Source organism: Elaeis guineensis, chromosome 9, assembly GCF_000442705.2.
Source record: "Elaeis guineensis isolate ETL-2024a chromosome 9, EG11, whole genome shotgun sequence".
Classification (NCBI taxonomy): domain Eukaryota; kingdom Viridiplantae; phylum Streptophyta; class Magnoliopsida; order Arecales; family Arecaceae; genus Elaeis; species Elaeis guineensis.
The window spans coordinates 78,520,866-78,534,296 of NC_026001.2; the positions used below are offsets into that span (position 1 = coordinate 78,520,866).

Genomic DNA, 13,431 nt, shown 5'->3' on the forward strand with positions numbered 1-13,431 from the left:
CAACTATAGGGATTACAAAAGCCTAATTCCTTTCTAATCATGTAAAATCTTTCTTTATTTAAAGATTTAGTAAAAATATCAATAATTTGATTATTAGTAGATACAAATTCAAGTGTAATATCATAATTTTATACATGATTTCTAATGAAATGATATTTAATTTCTATATGCTTTGATCTAGAATATTGAATTAGTTTCTTAGTTAAATTAATAGCACTAGTATTAATAGCCTAGCCTTCCATGGCTTCGGTCCTCTCCCAGGCTGCCAATAGCTCAACTCTAATTTGAGCCAACTCCTCCAGGGCTGTCTTCGCTCCATCCTCAACAACCCTCATCTGCTCCTTAGCAACCTTCAATTTCTCCTTAGCCACCTATGCATGCTCCTCCAAGGCCTTCCACAGACCTTGGCTGCCCAAAATTTATCTTCATTGACCCAGCTCAGGCGACTAAAGCTGGTGAGGCCATCATGGAGAAGGTCGATATCATAAGCAAGCTATAAAAAAAATGCAAACATAGGACTTCAATTTTATCTAAGATATGAAAGAGCTTATCTCAAGGATTATGGCATAGCTCTGATCCAAAATCTCGTAGAGTGGATGACCTTTCCATTTTGACTTGTTAGCCGATAGTAGGATTATTTGGACCTGCTCCTGGGTGAGCTAGTCACTGTGGAGTGCGGAGCCTCTGGCATGGACAATCATCTTGAGATGGAAGATGTCCTGTCCAGACTTAGCAATTGAAGGGGCGAACATGGTTGGCACGAAAGTGGTCGATGCAAATGCCAACATTGAAATTAGAGCTGGTGATGGAGATGGCAGCTACATAGAATGGTAGGGGAGATCTAGTTGGGCTCTATCCCTTGCTTGATCTCAAACATACCAAAGGGGCCGACCTGATTAGGGCTACGACAACCACCCTGGGGTTGTCATCAATCTCAATTGGCCATGAGCTTGATGCCCTAGGGGCTTGCATAGCTGGAGGCGGCATGCTGGTTGCCGACATCGAGACTCTCACTTTCTTCTTAGCTAGCTCATCTTAGGAACTAGCTGCCTCCCTTCATAAGACACTCCTAATTAAGTCAGTGATCGGCCTTGTTGCTACAAAACTGACAACAACATTTATCAATCAAAACTACAAATAAAAGATAAAAGGAAAAGGGACCAACGAGTCATATCCCTAGGATTGGCCGAACTTAGTCTGGCATCATATAGCATCTCCTCCATTATGATCTCTCGTAGTAGTGGCACCTCGATCTTAAGCAAAATGTCGAAGTCCTCATCCTCTAGATTAGGATGAGAGTCTTATTTGTAGATAGCCTGGGCTCATCCCAGATCCAACTAAATCCCCAAGGATGGTTAGTAGAAATGAAAATGAAGTGGCTCTTCCACCCTTGAACTAGGAGACCAACTCCCAGATGAACTGGCAGCCAATTTGAGGCAAAAGATACTATCCACCCTCTTATAGGGATGCTTCTTCAAGGTAAATATAGCCCAAAATAGTGGACACCTTTGCACAATGTTGAGGCAATTACACATGACCATGAAAATGGTGATGATGCGAAAGGAGTTTGAAGTGAGATGAGCAGAAACTCCTCATAAGTGTCGAGATGTCCCTCTAGAGCTCAATCATCTAGTCATCCTAACCAAGGAGCTCCAAGTGATACTAGTCAGGAATAAAGAATTGAGCCTAAAGCTTTTCTAGGTGAGGCTCAGTTAGACTTGACTCCTCGTTCGTAGGCCCGTAGAATGCCTTGAACCCATGCATTAGGATTCATGAGACATGGACTACAATGAGAAGGCTGCAGCAGAGGAGAAAACCCAAGGCAAATCCTCGAACATGACTCAAGGAATAGATGACTAGGTAACCCAGCCACCAGACTCGACCTCACTACCGCTTAATGCCATTAAGAAAGCAGAAGAAATGAAGAAGAAATAGAGGAAGAGGACCCAAAGAGAGCAACAAAAAGGAAGAGAAAGAGATCAACTGATAATGCCTTAGGATCGGAGCTGAAGGAAATGATGATCATGACCGGTGCCGAAGAAGAAGGTGGTGAAACAGGTGCTAGTAGTATAGGGTCAGATGCCAGTAGAGGTGACTAGATTTAATAGAGAGCAATCGAGTGAGCAAAGGAAAATGGAAAATGAAGGCAACCCCTTTCCTATTCATGTCTCTCTCCTGTGGCCAAGATTGGCATGATGGTTTAATGTATGGACCTTAGATCTTGCCATGTGGCAACATCTGTAGTTGTAGATTGTATGATGGTTCATCACACCAACCTTATGATTGTGCAAGCATTAGCTGCAGAGATTGCAGAAGAACCACTAGCCTGATCTATGCAGCATGACAAAAAATGCCTGGATCACGCCATGTGGCAAGTTAGGATAAGGTGTAAGATGACCATCGGGATTGCCATTTCATCATTTCAAATCATTCCGATGCACCATGCCACCCCATATGCACCTCATTTTGAAAAGACAATCCACGAACTGACATATTAATGCAAATCTAGAACCTTTTTCTTCACCCCTAGGATATGACATTACATGCAAAACCAACCCAAGCCCTTGTAAGAAGAGCTTCCACTTTCAATTTAAACCAACAATTGAGATTTGGCAAAGGATGAGAAATAATCAACTACTCCCTTTATCCAAACTAGTAAAACTATTTTGAGCTCAGAAGTGGAGGGCGTATTGTAGCGTCCATAGGTAATTTTCCGACCTAAGAGCCACCTTGATGATTCACCGATGATGCCGATTGATGACTCTGACGAGGCCTTTATCGACTATCCTCTTCAAGAGAAATTCAGCCCTACTGGACTCTATATAACCTAGGCTATTTTCTCTGTCCACATGCATGTGGGTCAAAATTTCTACCCCACATGCGTAATGTGTTAGGATTTGATGTCTCGAGATTTGATCCATACTAAACATATAGCGAGGTCTACGATGACGAACAGAGTCCAACAAGTTTAAGATCAATCCAAATGAAGATCAGATGAAGGAGATACGCTCGATAGAAGATGGCACGAAAATTGAAATAATGGAGGCTGGTGGCGGGTCAGTGGATGCCACGGTGGTGTGATCGCGCATGTTGGCGCGTAACCCGATCATGAGAGCATGGCCCAGCACGTGGACGTGCGGGCACATGCGGTGTGCGGCCCAGGCTCGAGCAGGCGCGCATGCGGGCGCAGCCCAGGCCCAAGCGGGCGCACACGGGCACGGCCTACACGATACTTCTCATGCAATCCACACGCAATGCATGGGCCGACGGTCCATGGGGACCCATGTGGATCAAGAGGGTATTTTCTCTTGATTTCTTGCGATCCACAGTGCATCGATGGGCATTTTCCTCTGATTTCTCATGGTCTACAAGATTTTTTATGGATCGATTGCACGATCGAATGGCTTGGAGCATTGTCGGTCTTGATATGATGGTTTAGAAATCTGTTTGGGTGCTGTGAGAAGTCCATGACTTTTATTTCTGCTCAGATTCAAGGCTTTAAAAGCTCCTATTTACAGAACAGAGATGTGGATAGTGGTTGGTTGTTCGGCAGAGAACCCAGAGCAACAGCAGAGGCGAGGTACCGATAGAGAGCAGGAGCAGGGTGCTTCAGACAAACTGTTAGACAGCAGACAGCGATCGCTTCAAGAGTTCAGAGGGTCATTCTAGAGAGAGAGCTTTTGTAAGGGAGAGCTTCTTGTGAGGGAGAGATTGGGTGTACGAGGGTTAAGGGTGTGATCTCCTCTTATAATTTTTTTTTTTTCATAGTGAAGCTTGCATGCCCCATTGAGATGAGTCTTTTTTGGCTGATCTATTATTTGATTATTTTTATTTTATTTTTTTTCTTTTTACTGCGACGTGCGGTATCAAAAAGGTCCTATGGAGGTGGTGTCCTATCCAGACATCTCCAACAAGTAGTATCAGAGCGAGGTGGTACCAAAATACAGATTACAATGGTGGTGAGCAAGATTGAAGATAGAAAAGATATGCTCAATCAAGATAGAGATTAATAAGTTTGATGAAAAAAGTAATTTCTTCTTATGGCAGGTAAAGGTGAAGGACGTGCTCATCCAGCAAGAGTTGATCGATGCTTTCTTATATGAAGAGAAGTCGACTACCATGGAGGTGTAGGATTGGAGATAATTTTAGATACAGACGGTGAGTACGATCTACTTGTACCTAGTGGATGAGGTGGTGATCCATGTACTTGGCAAGACTTCTCCGATGGTACTGTGGTCGAAGCTCGAGGAGTTGTACATAGCGAAGCCTCTCACCAACACCCTCTTTCTTTGGAGGTAGTTCTACTAGTTGCGGATGACTGAGGGACAGAACGTTCAGGAGCATCTCAGCTACTTTCAAAAGATCCTCACCGACATCCTTAGCATTGGTGAGCAAGTTGAGAAGAAGATCAGAGCGTTGGTCTTGCTAGCATCACTTTTTTCTTCGTATGAGTCCTCGATGACTGTTCTTCTAGTAAAAAAGAGTACTATCAAGATGGACGAGGTTACCGTGGTGATTCTTCAGAATGAGATTCTCAGGAGGGAGAACCCAGCTTCAAGCTTAGGTAGTAGCTCAGCTTTGGTGGTTTCTAGAGGAGTAGGAGGTGGTTGACAGAGCGACAAGAGATTGCGACAAGGATGATCCAAGTCTAGGATGAGGGACTTAAGCAAGATCAGATGTTATTGATGTGACGAGTTGGGACATCTAGTCAGAGAATGCTCGCAACTCAGGGTTCAGATGAGGGTTACTGCAATGACGGCCAGTAGCGAGTCAGAGGGTGATGCTCTGAAGATATCTGATGAGGTATCTACTTCTTTTCAGTAATGAATTTTAGATTTTACATACACCTTCATATATGTTGCAGAGAAGAGCAGTTTGACTCTCTGAAAAGTAGTGAGGGCATTGTTTATTTGCTGGATGGATCGAACTGTACGATCAGAGGCATCGAGATAGTTAGCTGGAAGACACATGATGGTGTAATGAGGAGATTGGAGAAGGTCTGATACATATCCAATTTCAGACAGAATCTTATCTCACTGAGCAAACTGAATTCGAGAGGCTACAGGACAGTAGCTGGTGGAAGAATCCTAAAGATATTATACGACGATAGGATTATTTTGGAGAGAAAGAAGAGGACAGAAAGACATTACTATCTAACAGAAAGCCCAATGTGAGGTAAAGCTTTAGGAGCCAGAAGGAGCCTAGAGCAAGATGGAGCTCCAGGTGGAGGTGGGTCGAGCACGAGATGTGAGACTCAAAAAGATGAGAGGTGATATCATAGGGTGAGATTTATATTGTCACAAGACGATACTCAGAGCAGATCTCAAGTCAGGAGGAGCACAATATATGATGAAAATGAGATCGAGTGGCCTGGCTCGACTCCCATATGTACCCATCCATATTCAATAGGCGATTGCCCTAGGACATGGGGAGAGGAGATCTAGAAGCTCTCAGAGTTAGGAGGAGGCCGAATATCGAGTCGAGATGGAGATTGTTAAGATTTGATGCCTTGAGATTCGATCCAAACTGAGCTCACAGTGAGATCTGCGATGACGAACAAAGTCCAACGAGCCCAAGATCAGTCCAAATAGATATCAGATGAAGGAGATGCGCTCGATAGAAGATGGTACAAAAATTGAGTGGTGGAGGCCGGCGGAGGCCGCGGTGGCGTGACCTCGTGCGGCGGTGCACGGCCCAGCCATAAGCGCACGGCCCAACATGCGGACGCACGGGTGTGCATAGTGCACAGCCTAGGCCCGAGCAGGCACGCGTGCGGGCACAGCCCAGGCTTAGGAGGGCACACGCAGGTGCGGCCCGTGCGATGCTTCTCACATGGTCCACCCACAGTGCATGGATCGACGGTCCATGGGGACCCACATGGATCGAGAGGGCATTTTTTCTTAGTTTTTTGCAGTCCACGATGGACTAGCGGGCATTTTCCTCTAGTTTCTTGCGGTCTACAGAATTTTTCGTGGATCAATTGCGCAATCGGATGACTTGGAACTTTGCCGGTCTTGATCTGATGGTTCAGGGACCTGTTTGGGTACTGTGAGGAGTCCATGACTGTTATTTCCGCTCAGATTCAGGGCTTTAAAGGCCCCTGTTTACAGAACAGAGATGTGGATAGCGGTTGGTTGTTCGGCAGAGAATCCAGAGCAGCAGTAGAGGCGAGGTGCCAACAAAGAGCAGGAGCACGGTACTTCAGGCAGATTGTCAGGCAGTGAATAGCGGTCGCTTCAGGGGTTCAGGGGGGTCTTCCTAGAGAGAGCTTTTGTGAGAGAAAGATTTTTGTGAGGGAGAGATTGAGTGTACAAAAGTTAAAGATATGATCTTCTCTTGTAATTTTTCTCTTTTCTCATAATGAAGCTTGCATGCCCCGTGGAAGTGAGCCTTTTTTAGCTGATCTACATATTTGATTGTTTCTATTTTATTTTTTTTTCTTTCTACTGCAATATGCGGTATTGAAAAGATTCTGTGGAGGTAGTGTTCTGATTAGACATCTCCAACATAATGGCCACCTATGACAGTCATGTGCAATGTAGGCACACATGATCCGACTCCATTATCGAATGACATGGCAAAATCTCAAAACCTTAGATAATGGTCGACAATCTCCCCTCTACATAAAAAAAGAAGAGGAGAGGACCTCAGATAAGTTGAACTTAAAAGAAAATTTTTTACTTCCTCTTTTTCTCTTATTGTTCTCTAAGTTTTAACTGACTTAAGTATCAGAGAATTTTTAGTATGATAAATTTTGATAAGCAGACTTTTGGTTGTAGAAAGTAGTGCACTGTTCTTCATTTCGGATGCAGGCATATCTCAAGCTCAACTAGGCACCAACCTTCGGAGGTTTATGGCAATAATTAAAAAATATTTTTTCAGGATAGCTCCACTCAACTATTTAGAGCAGGTATAAAGAGCATCTCTTGAGAGACCATATAGCACGCTAGATTTGACATGTTTGAATCACAATTAAAGCTCTATTATTTTAGAATTTATAATTAAACTAATGTTTTCTCGGTTTAAACCCACTTGGCTCACTGGTTTCCTCTGAAAACTTGCTGGGTTGGTGGTTTCTGACCATAGCATCCCTAGTCTCATTTGAAAATCTGACCGGCCAAGAGTTTGATTCACCAATTTACGACTGACGAGGCAGTCTAGTCTGGGTTTAAGTACCATGACGTAAAGCAATGACTCGCTAAGATTCAGAAATGGTAATTAGTTACTATTCATCTAGTTATGAACTTCAATAAGTTATTCAAAAAAATAAATTTTACAAAGTTATTGAATACTAAGAAATTGCAAGGACGCTCCTGCATTTATCTCATAATCTTTCCGGAATTATATAAATTTTTTTTATATCATTTTTTAACTTACCAAATACAATAGATCTCGGTGGTTAGGGATGTAATTAAATCAAACCGAATCGAATAGCTAGAAGTTCAAGTTCGATTCGACTCAAAATATCTGGATTTGAAATTTAATTTGAGATCAACCAACCTTAATATTCTAAGCTCAAGTTCGACTCAATGATAAATAGGCAAAACTCGAAGCCGATTTGATTTGATCGAATTTCAATCAAACTATATATGAACTCGAGTTTGAACACAAAATCAAATCTTAGTCTACTAATAATATATATTATATATATATTATAAATAAAAATAATATTATTAAAAATATATATAAATTTGAGTAGGTTCAAAAATTTTGTGTCGAATATCTTGCTGTTTGAGCTCGATAATAATCAAATCGAGCCGAATTTGAGTAGATCGTGAGCGGCTAAACTCGTTTGACCCCTGTTGATTGTTAATTAAGGGTAAAAATGCCAACTTTGCCTCCATCAGTTCAGAAAAAATACGAGTTCGGAACAGATTCAGAGAGGTTTTGGCAGAGAAAGCATTATCACCCGAAAGAAGTAATATATTGTGGCCCCACTACGTTCACGGAAAGAAGAGATTGCTGCTATTCCTTGGAAGATTGTGGAATGGCGAAAAAAATCCTCTAGAAAACTCTTATAGCCTGATATATGCTACATACGTGTTTTGTAAGAATTTCCTGTAATTTGGCTTGTAGAGGATCCCCAGTTGGTAGTGCCTATTTTGCTGCCATTTCCCATTCTTTGTTTTACTGTCGTTTTATAATGAGACCCTAGTCAAGTTTCCATTATTGATTGGCATTTTTATTATATAGTTATATTTGACATGGTCAACAGACATGCACATGATAGAAATTAAAAAAAAAAAATGATCATTAATCAAGGACAAGAAATAAAATGTTACGTCAATAAGACTTAAATTTCCATTTTGACAAATCTATCCAAAGGCCAGAATTTTCTGCCACCATTTTCCTATGTTCCGGTAAACGTCGCAAAACTAATGAGTTCCACATATTCCTTTAGTGGCATTATGCTTCCTTAACCGCAATCTTTTTTTGGGGTGAAATCCTTAGCTGCAATTTTGGCTAGTAGATTATTAAAGGACACCAACGTACGCCTTTGGCTCATTTCACCAAACTTTGTACACCGTTCTTCCTCAACCTGACACTTTTTGCCACCATCACCGGACCAAGATTTCCTCTTCTTACGTTGTCCCCACTTGCGTGCGTTGGCTTCCCTAACCGAGCTGGCTAGATGAGAAAAGCCCAATACGAGTCTTGTTGGGGGCTTGAGAAGGCTGAGCTTAATGAGAAGCGGCTAAGTACTGCCAATGGGAAAGAGGTAGACTCTTCTTCCTCCGTGTCTTCCCGACAAAGCTTAGTGGTGGTCTCCTCACCCCACACACCCACCCTTTTTCTACTAATCAAGCCTCACTTTTGAATCCTCCTAACTTCGAAATTTCAAACATTGCTGAAAGTTTTCCCACACCTTTTCACCTGGTCAAACCCAACCCAACTTTCAGTAACAGCAAGTCCCCTCTCTTTATTCATGTGAATCCCCTCTCTTTATTCATCCTCCCTCTCTCTCTCTCTCTCTCTCTCTCTCTCTCTCATAAGGCGTGCATTTTTTGAGGTAAAAATGTTCTGATCATTATGAGAGTAGATTCCATGCAATCCACGACATGGACTCTTGAGAATATCTAGTGAGAATCACAGCATACATACCAGCCAAAATTTCATGGTTCACAAGGGCCGCTGGATACTGGTTCATAAGTACCTGTAATTTTAGGCGCCCGCATGTCTCCATCGTAAATCGCATAAATTTATTTACCCACCCACTTTCCTACTTCTAAGTGTGTATCTATCATGGTGAGGTCTAGATACGACCTAGATTGCACCATTATGACACCAGTTGACTCCATGTATTATACTTTGACATAAAAGTCTCTAATGAGTGACGTATATTTTATTAAATTAGTTTTTATTAAAAATTTTAATAATAAGCATGTATGTCACCAATTGAATCTAATATATACTAATTGCAGAATTTACATTAGTCCTGACATCTATTCATGCTACCTACATCATATGTAATCTACTTTTTGTTTTTATTTTGATGACAATGTCTCGTAGATTTTAGAGAGACAAGATGGCACTCGATGCACGCCATTTAGACTCTAGATACCGCAATTCACAAGGCCACTAGATTTGCTTCATAAAACATTAATGGACAAGGGTCATGAACGCCTGCAGTCAAAGGTACCTTCAAGGTAATTAAACCACAACGATTTATTGACAACACCAACCCCCCCCCCCCCCCTTCCCTCTCTTTCTCCCCCCATGAGTGTGTGGACGCAGAATGGCTAGTGGTGGATCAGTTAGGTGCCTTTGGGCCTCAAAGTTGGACTTGGAAAAAGTTAATATTTTCTTAGACCGTAAAAGGAAAGGATATATGGGTTTTAAATGGTTGCCACCATTCTTTATTCTTTGTGCACTTAATCTTGCAAGGCATAAGTGACATCTACTTTGTATCTAATGACACATGATTTTGAATATTTTAAGTTGATGCGTTATCATACTTGCGTAGATCTTACTTATGGTTGACACTTTATCCCAAGAAATGATTGGAGAAATATAAAATGAAAAAAAGGTATAACAATTAATGCATATAAAATTGCACTTACATTCAGCATGATGAAAAAAGTTTGTCATTGTAATTACTCAAATAGTCTGTGAAGTTGGGAAATTTTCTCCAATACATAGATTACAGCTGAGTTCTCTAGCTACCAAGATGGATTTTTATGACACTCTATGACCTTGAGACAGAAGAAAATTCAGCTACTTCACAGTCTTCCCAGAAGTACTCTCTCTTTTATTTGAGGCATAAACTAACCAAGCCACTTGTAAATATACTAGTACTCATCGCTATTCTAGTGCTCAGCAACAAACTACTCCGTGTGTCTTCTAATGGAAAGACATCCCAGAAGTTTTTTGTTACCGAGCACCAGATAAGCCTAATATCTTCGAACTTTCGTGTTAGTTTAATGCAATGGAACGATGTTTTCCTGTGAACACTTCATCGTCGAACCTTATGATGCATTCCTTCTCGACCTCAGGAAACTTTGGGGGAAGGTAATGAGAATGACCCTTTCCAAATGATCTTATGTGATCATTTAGCGATCTTTTGTGTTTGAAATCAGATCCACAGGTACAAAACCACAGCTTCCCACAATTCTTCTCATGGGTCCTCCAATCTCCTCTAACAGCAAACGGCTTGCTGCACTTCCTACATTTGAAGGTCTTCAATCCATGCTTCCTCTTGTAGTGAGTCTGAAGGGTTCTGAAGTCCTTCAATGGCTTCGCTCGAGGATGATTGATGTTATTTTTGCACCCATGAGCACAGCAATAACAAGGGAGTTTGAGCATTGCTATTGGTTGTGTGCCTTTAAGAGAATCTGGTCCCTTTCTATACTCTGATCCATGCCCCCACATATGCATCTATGTCCATTAATATCACAAACCAGTCAGTTACAATCAAACAAGACAAAGTGGTAGGTACATGTTAAGCTAATAGTAACCAGATAGATATAAGGGGAAGAATAAATTAAGTAGGATAATCCGATAATTAGGGAAACATATCTCTTAACAATGATTGTTATCCATTCGCTAGATCTATCTTCTTCATTGGCTATATGTTTGTAACGACACCAAAGATCAGACACTAGACTGTGTGAATTTAAAAACAAGATGAAATAAATGGATAAAATAACAAAAAAATTGCATAATCTGTAATTTGTGTCACATATTTCTTCTGTACTAAATTCGTTATGCATATAGAACACCCATGAAAACAAGAAAAACATAAAAAGAAAATTTAGACCAGCCTGAAGATATTATCTGCATAGGTGATTAAAAGTATAAGCCAAGTGAAACTATCACAAGTGTATGCTCTGGTGGCCATGCATGACTGTGGTCAAAATTTTTTTTCTTCAGTTCAATCTCCAGGATTTTTGATGATATGCTTAGCATCACAAAGGGTTGGTGTCGCTTGAAGGAGGAAATAAATTTTTTCAGTTCTTTCCTAATTCTCAAAAGACTGATATAAGAAGTATAGTGAATCATGGAATAAATTAAGAATCTTGCACTCAAGATCATCAATAAGAAAAAGTAAAAAATATAAGAAAATTAAAGTTCCGAATTTGGAAAAAAGAATATTTAGTCTTCTGTTTTTTTGGGGAGAAGAATAACTGATCTTCTTTATATTCATGTTTGGAAGAGTAATGTTGTATGAACTTAGATACCATCATTAGAAAATAAAAGGAAGAAGGAAGCAAATCAAAAGGTCAATTATATTCTCAGGAGCTGTTTAGAGGCTAACCTGCATGTTGTTGTACCGACTGAAGCTCTTATTGCACACAGTGCAAGAGAACTGCACTGGCCCTATAAGGATCTGCGCTGGCGTTGGGATCCAAAACTTTTTTCCATTGCCGGAATCCAAATCCTGTGAGCTCTCCATCTCCTCTTCTTCTTCTTTCTTACAGTTCAACGGCTCCATCCCCCCATCAAGTTCTTCTGAAGCACCTGGCAGTCCAATGTTCAAGGCCACAGTGATCTTTTCTTGGCTGATATCCTTCGCAATAATGACCTCTTCTTCCTCAATGGTCTTCTCAGGTTCTTCAAACCTACTCAAAAGAGGCAAGCACTCCGGTGCTAGTGGTGAGGCTAAGGAAGAGGAGGAAGGTGCTTTGAGCCATTCGAAGAAGGGAGGAGATTGGAAGCAGAGACTCGAGTCTTGATCCATGGAGTGTTTCCTTTGGCCCATGTTACCAAAAGCCTCTTCTTCCCAGTCTCCTTAATGGAGGAGGTTGGAAGTCCGGGTACTCTTTATGTCAAGGCATGCGGTTGCCGGCTGGAAGAAGGGGCAAAAAAATATAGGTGGCTTGGTCTTCTTTCAAGTCTTCGAGGGGGATTTGTGCGGAGAATTTTTTAGTTTTTTCTCTGTTTTTTTTTTTTTTTTTTTTTTTTGCGAGAGATTTCGGATTAGCGCGAGTGCAACAGAGCTGGGGCCCACATATATATCTAAGATAATATTTTTCAGTGTGCAGTGTTTTGAACGGCCAATTCATGTCATGCTGACCGAAAAAATGATGCAACATTAGTTGGCTTATAAATTTGTCTCATACGTTGGTCCCACTTACTTAAGCATGCACCAGCTCTTGTTATCGGATAAATGATATATTAGAATTTGTTTACATTTTACTTCTTAATATATTCATGCTTAGTCTAAATAAAACTAGTATTTATATTAATAAAAATACTTTTATATAAAAAGAGAAACTATTTGGAATGATAATAAAAATTAAGAAAAGCATATTGTTGGCCATAAAATTCGCTAGTTGGAGGATATAAACGGTGCAAGCTTCCCTTGATAGCTTCCTACGTGTGCACAGGTGCATTACTTGAGAAGAAAGATAAGGAAAAGAGGTGGTAGTGTGGGTCCGTGTATCTCAACCTTCAAGGACTTAGCTATTATAATATCGTACTCTACTTATAAAAGAGAAGGATGCAGAAGATAGCTAGATTTACAAGTCTACGCTGCAATTAATCAAAACTAAAGTAAAATTAGGTAACTAAAAGCAAAAAACTTAAAGGATAGAAATAATGATAATTTAAAGCTAAAAATTAAGATAACAATTAGTTTGATTGGCAGAAGATTTCTTTGTTCCGATTACATCTTCTTATTTATACAATATGCTCCTAAATTGCTAAACTTATAATTGCTGTAATGTCACACGGCTCTACGTGCTCTAGTAACTAGATGTACATGTGTCTTCCTAAGCAAAAATTGTTATTAACTTCATGAAGTTCTAGCATCATCCAGCATGCACCATCATTGCAAGGTATCTACATCTAAGTGATAATATATTAGGAGGGCCTATACTTGAAGTGCTTGGATAGCTTTCAGAGCTATTTAATTATTTAGATCTCAGCTTCAATTTTTTCGTATGTGCTAGTTGGGAGGCTTACTTGATAAATTTGATAAAATTAATTAGA

At 40.6% G+C, this 13,431-nt stretch overlaps 1 protein-coding gene across 1 annotated transcript; it reads right to left on the reverse strand.

The window, feature by feature from the left end:
• Nucleotides 1-10,072: 10,072 nt before the first annotated feature.
• On the reverse strand, nucleotides 10,073-12,302 carry LOC105036191 (zinc finger protein WIP3-like). The gene is made up of 2 exons (XM_010911951.4): nucleotides 11,756-12,302; nucleotides 10,073-10,875 (listed from the first exon to the last, which is right to left on the reverse strand). Exons 1-2 carry the CDS (start codon nucleotides 12,197-12,199, stop codon nucleotides 10,414-10,416), a joined length of 906 nt encoding a protein of 301 aa, XP_010910253.1. The 5' UTR covers nucleotides 12,200-12,302; the 3' UTR covers nucleotides 10,073-10,413.
• Between the last annotated feature and the right edge of the window lie 1,129 nt (nucleotides 12,303-13,431).

Coding starts and splice junctions, on each gene's coding strand:
- LOC105036191 (XM_010911951.4), bottom strand. CDS start 12,199: ATGGGCCAAAGGAAACACTCCATGGATCAAGACTCGAGTCTCTGCTTC. Junction 10,876..11,755: donor GTCGGTACAACAACATGCAG/GTTAGCCTCTAA, acceptor TAATGGACATAG/ATGCATATGTGGGGGCATGG.